Here is a 12164-nt window from a genome sequence, read left to right as displayed (position 1 = left end):
TAGCCGATATCGTTAACTGTCTAATTCGTGATCTCCAGTTCGGCTGCTAAGTTTCTGCTGCTTTCCGTTAGTATCATCTTCCTTAGATTTACTTTCAGTCAGATATTTAATTCCATACGGCAGCTACCGTAATTCATTATCACTTTCACTGAGGATAGCAATATTTTCAGCGAATCTTGTAATTGATATCGTTTGACTCTGATTTTAATCTCACTCTTAAAACTTTAATTTATTTCCGTTATTGCTTCTTCGATGTACAGATTGTACAGTAGGGGCGAAAGACTACATGCGTGCTTACCCCAGAGCACATTCTGACGGTGATGAGCCTTATAAAAGAAGTATTGGTAACAGTACCAATGCAGACGCCTGCTGTGCTAACAATCAGTGAGGTGGAAGCAACAGTATTGATGTGCAGCACGGCCAAGAGAGAGAGCGAGGTGGGTGGGGCATCGCGGCCGTGACCCGTGGTCGCGCAACTTACCGCTGACGGACGCGAACGGGGAGCTCACCTGCGACGTCATGTTGGCAGAGCCGCCAAGCAGCTCAGTTCCGTATAAAAGCCACCCCGCGCTGCTCTCCGGCACCACATTCGTCCATTCCAGCAGACGCAACAGGTGCATCGAGCAGCATGCAGGTGAGTGGTGTGCCTCGGCGATTATCGTTTCCCACCACTGGAGTTGTCTTCTTCGGGTCTATGCCTGTCTGTAATGGCCTTCTCGTCGACGGGATTACTCCTAACGTCTTCTTTGCAATGAGTGACATTTGTCTTTGGGACCTTTTGGTCAAATTCGTGTACGGCGTGGCTAGAAGACACCCTAGAACCCATACAATGGATCTTGTCTGAATTTTCATAGACAAACGAGGAGTGGGAAATGGACAAATAAGATATGAAACTGATGAGCCTGAAGCCTGAAAATAAAATCTCTAAGTAAACAGTGTAATTAAGAAATATTTGATTAATAATTTGAGGTAAAACTGAAGTATTTCACGAACCGTTGGTTTCGTTAGTTTTAGCTATGTAAATGTCGTGACGATAAGGTCAACTCCTCGAAGCACAGTTATTTTGCACACAAAAGTTGCATGAGATTCATATTTAACTTTCAAAAAGGTTTGTTCGGATTAGATACTAAATTGAGTAAATTGTATATTGTAGAAAGCATGGTTCCTGAACAAAATCTGAAAATTAATAAAAGTTAGAGTAACCTACCAATTGTCTTACGAAATATTTTGTCTGAAAGTACGTGATAAAATAGGCTAGTGAAAAGTTTGATGTGCCCTTGAACTTAATATTCTTAATCGCCACATTATTCGCTGTACGTGATTTCGAGAATCATCCCAAGGAGTGTCACGCGTTTCTCTAATTTATTTTACTTCTTGCTTTTGGGTAAATCATTGCACCAAACATATCATGGTTCTTAACTTTCAATTTTTGGTAATTAGTTCTGTACAAAAAGATTTTGTGAGTTTTAAACTATATGTAAAGTACCATCTTATATGTTGTTCAAAACAATCTTCAATTTTTAGCACCTATCACGTTGATCGACATCGTAAGGCACTTACGAAGTTCACTGGCACATGTCAAAAACGTTTCAGTAGCAACATGCCACATTGAACTTACTCGGATAACAACTGTTTGCGACTATATGATGTCACAAATGACACATAAAAGCAGGATACAAAAAATCAAAAACAACTAAAAAGCAACTGATATCGTGCTTTACACACACACTTTAGATTATCAACGGCTCCGTCAACGGAATATGTTGAACGTTCATAGTATTACTTTAGATATTTGTCCCGAGAGGGGTAAGGTGAAAATCGGTGTGAGCTACATGAATCCTCATGTCTAACTAGCTTACAGTTATTATAGGGGGGTATAAGATAATGGAAGCTCTCTTTGGCTATTCAGTTGCCTTGGTAGAAAACAGTGATTCGTAGTGATGGCATGCATATTTACCACATTGCATCTCACAATGGGCTGGGAGAAGTAGGTTATGCGAAGCTGTTTTTGTTGTCGACTATTTTCGTAAAGGCGTTAAAACAAACTGTTACAGTGTAGGACCAGTCAGTCACTGTTTCTGAAAGCAACAACACTGAACGGATTGAGATGACTTACCGCATTTAGAAGCTAAGGAGGAACTAGCTATCGGGACGTACCAAACAACATATTTTGTGATTTTTCCGGAGTCACTTGAGACTATTCTCGGCATAGTCTTTCGGCATAGTGGCAAGTCTTACACTCTTATTAAAAAGGAAATGACTCACCACGGAGTAATTGCCCGCATGGGTGGGAAAACAAAAGAACAAATGATTACAATTGCCGAAAAACATTTTATGATTTCTTGAAGAGAAAGAGCTTGAATCAAATTCAGCAAGTCAACAATGCGCTGGTTCTCTTCTGGCCCCTATGCAAGTAGTTTTTCAGCTTGGCTTTTACTGAGTTGGTGGATGTCCTGCTGAGGAAAATCGTGCCAGTTCTGTCGAACTGGAGCGTTAGATCGTCAAAATCCCGAGGTAACTGGAAAACTTTGTCCGTAATGCTTCTCAAGTAGGGAGGTATCTGGCGACCACGGTGGTCATGACAAAGTTTGGCAAGGACGAAGACAAGCAGTAGAAACTCTCGCTGTGTTCGGGTTTGCATTATCTTGCCGAAATACAGCCTCAGGATGGCCTGCCAAGAAGGCCAAGAAAAGGGGGCGTAGAAACTCGTCGACGTACCGCTGTGGCATGAGGCTGCAGTGGATGACAACCAAAGGAGACCTCCTACGGACAGACATGACACGTCAGATCATCACGCATGGTTGTCGGGACGTATGGTGGGTGAGAGGCTGGTATCCCACCGCTGTCTGGGCGGCCTTCTGACACGCCTTTGTCCTGGAATGTCACTAACTGGAGCTGAACTGTCTTCAGTGATGAGTCCCGATTCGAGTTTAGAGCGATAACCATCTGGTTTCTTGACATTTAGCATTCCTTCACCTTTATTCGACAATAACTGTCTTCTGGAACTTAACAGTCACATACACACAGATTTGTTATATCATTATATACAGTTGCATCAGTGTATACAGATGTAGTTATTTCCTTGTACGAGAACATTCACAAAAAACGCTCAAGAAACCATAAAAATTTTGCGAAAGAATCAATACGTCAGTAATATTAAAACAAGACTGATTAATTATGTAATTATCATAAAACATCTTATTATGAAAACTATGCTACGACTGAAGACGTTCAATTAACAATAATCACAAGGATTAACATAGATTAATTGTGACCAACAACCTAATCTGTGCTAACCATTCTCTCATATCGGGGTTACCTGTAATTGTTCCAAAGCACTGAATGTTATTTTCATACAGGCATATTTGAACAATTTCAATTACTTTAAAATGTTTGTCATTAGAAAAACATTAATAATATCAAAAGCAAATGAGTCATACATTCATTTTCGACCTGGATAATCGCTTGTAGAAATTGGTCTCCAATCACTAATCAAGATAACGTACTCTTTAGGAAAAGTAGTATGTGGCACTGTACGGTCTTAAACTAATCTGTGTCATGGGCAGTCAAATGAAACTGAGGCAGGAGAGAAAAACAAAGTGATCCTTTTATTGTCTGAAATGTAATCCCTGTAACTGTTAAAAGTTTTGTCCCTCTGTGAGACAACACAGTCAGTGCCTTCACGAAAAGAAGTCTACCCTAGCATACGGAAACAGGACTATTCCTGGGCATGCACCACTACGTCCAAAGCAAATCACCAGTCACGCTTGTCTTTCTTCAGGGCTTCAAAAATATGTAAGTTGCATGGGGGAAAGAGAGGGCATCTGGACTCTATGGAGATTGTGTTAGGCTTCCCGGCATAGTCGAAACAACCTTGGCAATATGTCGGCAAGCCCACAAAAGTTTTCATTTGACTGTCACTTATACAAAAGTCCTAGTTGGTTACTACCTATTCACCATCGCCTCTTGCAGGCCCTACTGGTATTCGCCTTGGCGTCGCTGGCGGCGATGGCCGTGGGCGAAGCGCCCTCCACCAGCTACGGCGCGCCATCCCGCCAGCTGCCGAGCCAGCCTCAGCGTCTCCAGGCGCAGCAGAAGCAGCAGCAGCAACCACAGGCCTTCGCCCAGTCGCAGGCGCAGCCGTCATTCGCGGCCCCACAGCCAGCCTCTGGATTTTCTGCAGCCAGCTTCCGCCCACAGTTCTTCATCCCTGCACAGGACTTCTCCCGCCTCACAGACTCCTACCACCTGCCTACGTTCACTACCTCCGCCCCCACAACCACTGAGGCTGCCACCACCACTACTGAGGCTCCTTACAACGTAAGTATATTAGGGCAAGGGCCGTGTAACCAAACTGCATTAAATTCTCAGCAATCCACTTTGTGTTAAATTTTCATCACATCCACATGCAAGTATTATGAAATGTTCCGTGAATTCAATTAGAGATCGCTAGAGGTAAGCCGACGTTCTATGGGGGAAAATACGATTGAGAACATTCAGAGAATCAGCATTTCTGGTTGATTGTAGAACGATTCTGCTGCCTCCAACGCAGGTTTCGCACCAGGATCGCGAATACCAGATAAAAGACAGTGCGATAGTAAACGTAGATGTAGGCGTAGAACTAGGCAGCCAATATAACGTTTCATATGACTGCTTTCTGTCGAACAGGCACACCTTGAAATTTAAAACTAAAATACGTGGTTGTTTATATCACTGATTTCAGCTTGTGGAGATCCTTGCAGTGGCAGACCACCTCATGATAACAGTAGCAACAGTCCTGTTTTCTATTCGGTCGAACAGGTCATAACAATTCAATAAAACATGGTGTAGACTTTTTTTTATTCATACAATAATGAAACAGTCCAATTCAGTTAGTGACCTCTTTATAACCGCTGACCAGAAATGAAATATTAAACAAATGTGAAATTCAGTACATAATCGCCAAATTACCTTCGCAGAGTGACCTTTTGAATATAGTGTACATTTGGTCATTCATTCTGTCACCTTACAATAACGTTGCTTCCTTTGCCCACAGTACGGCAAGGCGGAGCTGCGTGAGGCGGAGGAAAGCGGCGTGTACTACGTGCTGCAGCCAGACGGCCGCCTGCAGCGCATCGCCTACGCCCACGGTCCCGCCCCCATCTCCGCCGCCCCCAAGCAGCAGCAGCGCGCCGCCTCCAGTGAACTGTCTGCCCTGCAGCAGCCAGCGCTCACCCCCGGCTACCTGGCGCGCTTCCAGTACCAGGACCTGCATCCTGCTGGCGCTCCCATCTACTCTTACAAACAACCTGAGCTCGTGCGCATCAGCTAGTCTTCTTCGTGTATTGTAATTCAACAACACGACATCGTTTTCAATATGATAACCATGACAGACAAATCGCTTCATTACAATACTTCTTTTCATATGTTAGTTTGTTGTTGACTACTGTTGTAAGATCTGCAATTTATATTAAATGTTTTTTACCAGCTGCAAAGTTTTTGTTTAATAAACTATGTTATCAGTGCTTTACCTTCCAAGGCATATGGTCCTGTAGTGATAACTACAGTTGTTACGTACTGTGAATGTAACATGCTACCTGCCACATAAGGCACCGTGCAGTGTCTCCAACTGTGTAGACCAACGATTAGTTACCTGACAATGTAGAACAAGTCAAACATCTCTTTGATGGGAACATGTAAAAATATATTTTTCTGTGTAAGAACTATTTTCTGACGATGAAGGCATTTAAAGAATGAATAATGACAGAGAAGTAGCTTTTCTGTTCATGAAGAGGAAAACTGTAATTTTATCTGGGACTGAAATTATACAGTAAGAAAATGAAAAGAAGGAGATGTATAACAACATGGTGAGACAGGAAGAAATGGATTGGAAAGCCTTCTGTTATAGTATTGTACAGTGTACAACATAATAACTTCAAAATACTTTATTTAAAAATCACGTAAATCTCTACACATGCAGACATCAGATAATTTCTGTAAAAAACAAAATGATAAGAGTTGATGAAATAAATCTTTAAAGTGGTAAAGAGTTTCAAAAGCAGACACTAAGTCTGACCATAACATACTCATTATGAACTGCAGGGAAAAGTAGATCATTAAGCAAGTGGGACACGTCAACTGAAATAACTAATGATTGTTGCTAATTTTGAAGGCAGCATTCAACAAGCATTGAATAAAAAAGCGGTTAGAATTACAGTAGATGGATAAACAACCAAAACTGGCTACATATGTCTAAAAGGAAGAAAATCTAAGTAGCAAAGCAGGAATAGCTAGAGGAGAAATATAAGCCTGTGCATATGTGGATGCCTAGAGAAACATTGATGTACCATATATGAAAATTAAACATCGAAGAGAAAAGAAGCAGTAGTGTTAATATTAAGATCTCATATGGCAAAGCAGGGAGCGAATAAATTGGACACTTGCGCGAAAGTTAAAGACATGAAGGCAACATTATGAAAACACAACAGGAGGTAGATTACAAGATGGAAGCACAATACTGGGAGAACAATTTGACAAGGTAATGGAAGACCTTAGTAGAAGCAAATTAAGTTCAGTAGTTGATAAGTAGTAACGGAATCCACAGAGAAGTTTGAAAAGGGAACTTCTAGTTGGAGCACAACTAATGTAATGTTGTCAGAGACGGCTGAGAACTTTGAATATCAGTTGAACAGAATGAATTTGGTCTTAGAAGTAAATTACATAACGAACATCTTTAAAAGTCAAGCAAGATGTGTCGAACTGAACCAAGTGATGCTGAGGACTGCATTAAAATGAGATGCTAAAAGGGTAGATGAACTTTACTATTCCGTTAGCAAATTATTGCTGTGGCAAAAGTAGATAGGATACAGACTCCACACAAAGGCAAGAAAAAAGTTTGTTTTAAAAAACCTTTTCAACGCGAAATATAAAACGAAATGGTGGGGATAGTCTTTTCTGAAAGTATTTGGAATATAGGCTTATACATAAATGAAATGTGGACAGAAAACAGTACAGATATGTTACACTGAAGAACTGCATTATACCAGTCTTGGGGCTACAACTGCTTATTCTTGATGAAATCTTCTTCTTCAAGCCTTACCTTTGATCCTAAACGAGCTGAAATTAATATTCGGCACTTCCAGCTAGTGAACACATTCACTTATGGAATAGATTCCATTTTGAATATAAGTTTTCACTCAGTAGACGTGGTTAGTAGTTACACACAAGTTGATTTCAATGACTGTTCACCAAGCGGCATGTTAAATATTTGAGTATCGTAACTCGACAACGATAGACTCTTTTTCGTACATGTCGTTCATCAGTTGAGTGATAAGTCAGAATGTGTGTGGTACCAATTTCAACTTCCAATTTGTAAGATGAGTTCACACCATAAAGAGGAGTAACTTACGGGCACGAAGTAAGCTCCCATAAAAAATAAATCCGTCTGTGTTTTTGCAGTGTGTTATAGAACTGGTTTTAGAAGTAGTAGAAGGCACGTCACGAAAATCAGGTAACAAACTATACACGTACTAGAAAAACATGCTCAGATACCCATAACGCTATACTAGAATATGGATGGCGAATAAACTAAAACTAAAAAATAAATTTACGTTAACTTGTATCACGGTTTTGTTTAAAATAACTATATTTTGATAAATTATTGAAAGACATGATTACAAGGCTAAATCCCTATAACGATCATTGGAATACCGCACCCCATCAGTCGTGCAAAGAACCACTGGCCGAGAAGGTAAGTGGTGATCTAATATGGCGTCTTGAATATGAATCCAAGGTTAGGAAGGATGAAGATGCACAATAGTATTCGTTGTAAAAGATAATAGACTTACATACATCGGTCAGGAACCAGTTCAAATGAATGTTCAACGATGCATGAGAAATAAGCGTTGTGAGAATTAAACCTCAAATTTTAATCAGTTATGACATCATCGGAGAGTGTAGATGGTTCAAATGGTTCAAATGGCTCTGAGCACTATGGGACTTAACATCTGAGGTCATCAGTCCCCTAGAACTGAGAAATATTTAAACCTAACTAACCTAACGACATGACAAACATCCGTGCCCGAGGCAGGATTCGAACCTGCGACCGTAGTGGTCCCGCGGTTCCAGACTGAAGCGCCTTCAACCTCTCGGCCACCAGCGGCCGTCGAAGAGTGTATATATCCATGATTATGATGTAATATTAAACAGGATTGAAAACATCAGCGTACTGTGTGTAAATTCTCTACTCAGTTGTCTGCGAATGCGTCGTTTAAGGGTAAAGAATTTCCCGACAGATAGAAATGCAACGCTAAATACACTCTTCCCTGTAGTTCACAGTGGGATGCAGAGTACGGCTGTAGATGGGTAACTGCTATGCAGTATATTCCCTTCCGTTTATGCTCGAAATAAGCTAGTCGAGAATGGTACTGTGGGTGACGTTGGCAGTCGATTATTTTCAGGAGAGAACGCCGGTGAGCGTTAAATGCTGTGGCGGTGTAGTGGCCCATTAATTCGTTAAGCAACGTGGTGCGCTATCCAAGTGGTGCCTCCTAAGGAAAACAACACCTTGACTGTCAAGAATAAGCTGTTTTATCCGGCCATTGTGCATATTGAGGAAGTTGTTTGATGTGTTAGAGTGCATATTATGTGGGCGCCGCAAGCATGGAAGAGCAAGGCCGGGCTGTAAGTAACTTCTAAAAAAATCGCACATCTTTTGCCTCCTTGAAAATGTCGCACACCTTTTGCCTCCAAAACCGTCAGTGAAATTCTTATTCTATCGTATGTCGGGAAATACAGTATAAAGACATCATAAGTATGCAGAATAGGTAATCTGAAAGGATTCTCAGTAGCAACATGTCACAGGTAGCAGGGGTATTCCAGACTAATCGGATTCTCTAGAATACGTAGTAAGGCTTCTACAGGAACAGGCTGTGAATTTCAGCATTCTGAAGTGTAGGTGGTTTAGCTTCGGTGAACTTAGAGGAAGATCAGTTTTATTACCTCTGTCCAGTTCCCTTGGTGCTCTTTTCGGTGGTTCTCACATCTGTCAAAAGAAAACAATGAATATGGATTTTTGGGAAACAGTATCCATCAGAATCAGCGAATGTACGCCTAAATGTCTTATTGGAGGAAGCTACTTTCGGCCAGCCGATTTCTAATAGTGAATTGATGGACTGCAATTTACTAAGTCGATCACCAATTCAATCGGTGTAATGCATTCCGTACTTAACTACCGTCTCGCTTTAGTGCACAAAAGAAATACGTGTATCTCCACAGAGATTATCTTTTCCACACTATCACTGGAAATGGGGAAGACAGGGTGGAAGGCAAAGTACGGTTTACTGTCCTGTCGATGGGAAGGGGCATGATGAGCTCTGACGCCACGTTTAATCACATCCTAGATGAGTTCAATCAGGTTACAATCTGGCGACTTGGTGGGCCTCCACATGAACTGAAGCTCACCACTGTGTTGCTGAACCAATCCATCACACTCCTGGCCTTGGAACACGGCGCATTATCTTGTTTAAAAATGTCACACTGTCGGGTTCATGATCGTTACGAAGGGGTGTACGTGGTCTGCAACCAGTGTACGATGCTCCTTAGCCATTGTGGTGTCTCGCACGATCTCCACTGGACCCACTGATGGCCATGTGAATGTGACCCAGAGGATAATGCAGCCGCCCCCAGCTTGTCTCCACCCCACAGTACAGATCTCAAGGAGCTGTTCCCCTGGGAGACTAAGGATCCGTGCCTTCCCATCGGCATGATGAAGAAAGTATCGTGATATATGAGACCTTGCAACGCTCTGCCACTGCACCGATGCCCAATGTCGATGGTCACGTGCCCATTTCAGTTGTACTAGCCGATATCAGGCCCGTTTTTAGGAGAGTTCGGTGAAGTGTGTGTGCGGACACTCTAGCACTCTGAGCAGTATTAGTCTCATGTTAGCTCCACCACTGTTCGCCGCCTGTACTGTTTTACCGACCTACGCAGTCTACGACGCCCGACATTTGTAAAGGGGAGCGGCCATTCATTCCCACGACGTGTGAACGTGGTTTCGCCTTCGTGTCGCCACGTGTTGAAGAAACTCTCCGCAGCACTCCTTTAACACCCGACGAGTCGAGCAGTTTCGAAATGCTCGTGCTGAGCCTCCAGGCCATCACGATCTGCCCTCGGCCAAATTCAGATAGATCGCGGGCCTTACCCGTTCTTAACAAGGACAGTACCCCCAATGACACTATACGTACCGTGCGTGTGTGTGTGACTAGCAGTCATTCGTCCTCAGACTCTGCTATCGCTTGAAACGGTTTATGGCGATAGAAGGTCGGTGGTCATAATGTTCTGGCTGATCACTGTGTCGGTACCTGTTCCCACTGGTGATGTTATATACTGTTTATTGGTGTGGACAATACACAAACTACTTATCTGTTTCTTGCCCTTTGTCTCTCGCTCTGCGTTATTATGATCCCGATTTCTAAGATTTTCGCTGTTACTCCGCCATTTGTCTTGCTCCTCAGTTTTACTAAATAAATTGTCTCGTAATTACTGCCAATGTATCGCTTCAAGTCGTAGGGTACAATCTTCCAGCCGAGCGGTCCAAGGCGCTGCAATCATGGACTGTGCTGCTGGTCCCGGCGGAGGTTCGCTCCCTCCCTCGGGCATGTGTGTGTGTGTGTGTGTGTGTGTGTGTGTGTGTGTGTTTGTCCTCAGGATAATTAAGTAGTGTGTAAGCTTAGGGACTGATGACCTTAGCAGTTAAGTCCCATAAGATTTCACACACACAATCTTTCAAAGCTTTTACACGATAACCAGCCAGCCGTTGTGACTGAGCGGTTCTAGGCGCTTCAGTTCGGAACCGCGCGGCTCCTATGGTCGCAGGTTCGAATCCTGCCTCGGCTATGGATGTCTGTGCTGTCTTTTGGTTGGTTAGGTTTAAGTAATTCTAAGTCTAGGGGACTGATGCATCAGATGTTAAGTCCCATAGTGCTCAGACCATTTGAACCATTTGAACCATCTGAAACCGATAACCAAATTCTGATCGTAAGAATCGCAAATACTCCAGTTGCGGACCAAGTATAAGCAAAACATTCGCTTTGATGTTCGATTACTAATATTATCTTAAGAGCTTGATACTACAGAATCCTGTAATATACTCTCCTGCTCCCATTCAGAGCAGTATTATTTGAAGAATTCGGTTCTGAAGTCTTACGAAGTCATTTAGGAAATATCGAGGTTTAGGCCCCATCGCTTGAGCTCTTCTGCAAGCACGTCGATGACGGTATTTATCTTTTGCTTGCCTGTCCACGTTGTTTTCAACAACATTTCACAATTTTTACTAAAACCTGCTTTTTGAGTGGGTCAAAACACTCTTCCTTCACTAATAAATCGGTACTGCCTACATTACCCGATTCCAAACTTTGATTACCCTGAAATGTTACAGTAGTTCAACGTCCGCGACTGCAGTCGCAATTTCGGTGGTGACCACTCCGCATATTAATTTTCCTACCAAATTCTTTGAGTTCATCCTTCATCTTGTTTTCTTTCTCTTTCTCGATAGATTCAGACATTTCTTGGATCTTAACTGTTTCTGATTCAAATCGGCCGTTGCGACTGCACTGTCGTCATGTCACATTTAAGATTCCTTTTCATTTTCCAAGGAATAAAATATTTTCTCCATTGTAACAATATTGTAACTGACAATGGTAATTGGTTCACTTAGTTTCTTTGACTGTGGCTCTATATCACTTATAATCGAAGTACATTGAGCAAATATTTTCTTTTCTTGTGCACCTATTTTCAATCGATATTCCCTGAGCGTCTACTTTATTTTCTTGTTCCTCCGTTTTAGCAAGCAAAATACTTAACTAATTATTCATTTTTCGCAGATTGTTCGGTTGTTCATCTAATTGCAGTTCATTGTTAATTTGTTCGTATCTGTAGTCAACTGCTTCGGTCTTAATAGACGTACTACATGCCGTGGCGTTTGCCAGAGCATGAAATTCCTCTGCTGTAAGTGTTCGTATATCCGTGGAAGCGTCTGTAATGCATGCCTCCCGGTCCTAAATAACGGATTCCACCTCAGGCAGCATCCTTAGTTCGATGCCCACTCCATCACCTTTATTACTCTTGTTGATTAAAGCAAATTTTATTATTCTCCACCTGTGTTATTACTTCTCTACACTTGC

The 12164-nt window shown here is 42.2% G+C and overlaps 1 protein-coding gene across 1 annotated transcript; it reads left to right on the top strand.

Annotated features, from left to right (window-relative positions):
• The first annotated feature begins 606 nt into the window (after positions 1-606).
• Positions 607-5396, top strand: LOC124625576. Its single transcript, XM_047149181.1, has 3 exons — positions 607-634; positions 3973-4320; positions 5036-5396. The coding sequence occupies exons 1-3, from the start codon at positions 629-631 to the stop codon at positions 5309-5311; spliced, it is 630 nt and encodes a 209-aa protein (XP_047005137.1). The 5' UTR covers positions 607-628; the 3' UTR covers positions 5312-5396.
• Positions 5397-12164: the final 6768 nt, after the last annotated feature.

The sequence above is a fragment of the Schistocerca americana genome, chromosome 1, assembly GCF_021461395.2.
Source record: "Schistocerca americana isolate TAMUIC-IGC-003095 chromosome 1, iqSchAmer2.1, whole genome shotgun sequence".
NCBI classification, from domain to species: domain Eukaryota; kingdom Metazoa; phylum Arthropoda; class Insecta; order Orthoptera; family Acrididae; genus Schistocerca; species Schistocerca americana.
The sequence above is the reverse complement of the archived record's forward strand: the minus strand, read 5'-3'. Positions and strand labels throughout refer to the sequence as shown.

Excerpts from the sequence above, each read along its gene's own strand:
- LOC124625576 (XM_047149181.1), top strand. Across the intron at positions 4,321-5,035 it reads CTACTGAGGCTCCTTACAAC|TACGGCAAGGCGGAGCTGCG; the intron begins GTAAGTATATTA and ends CTTTGCCCACAG.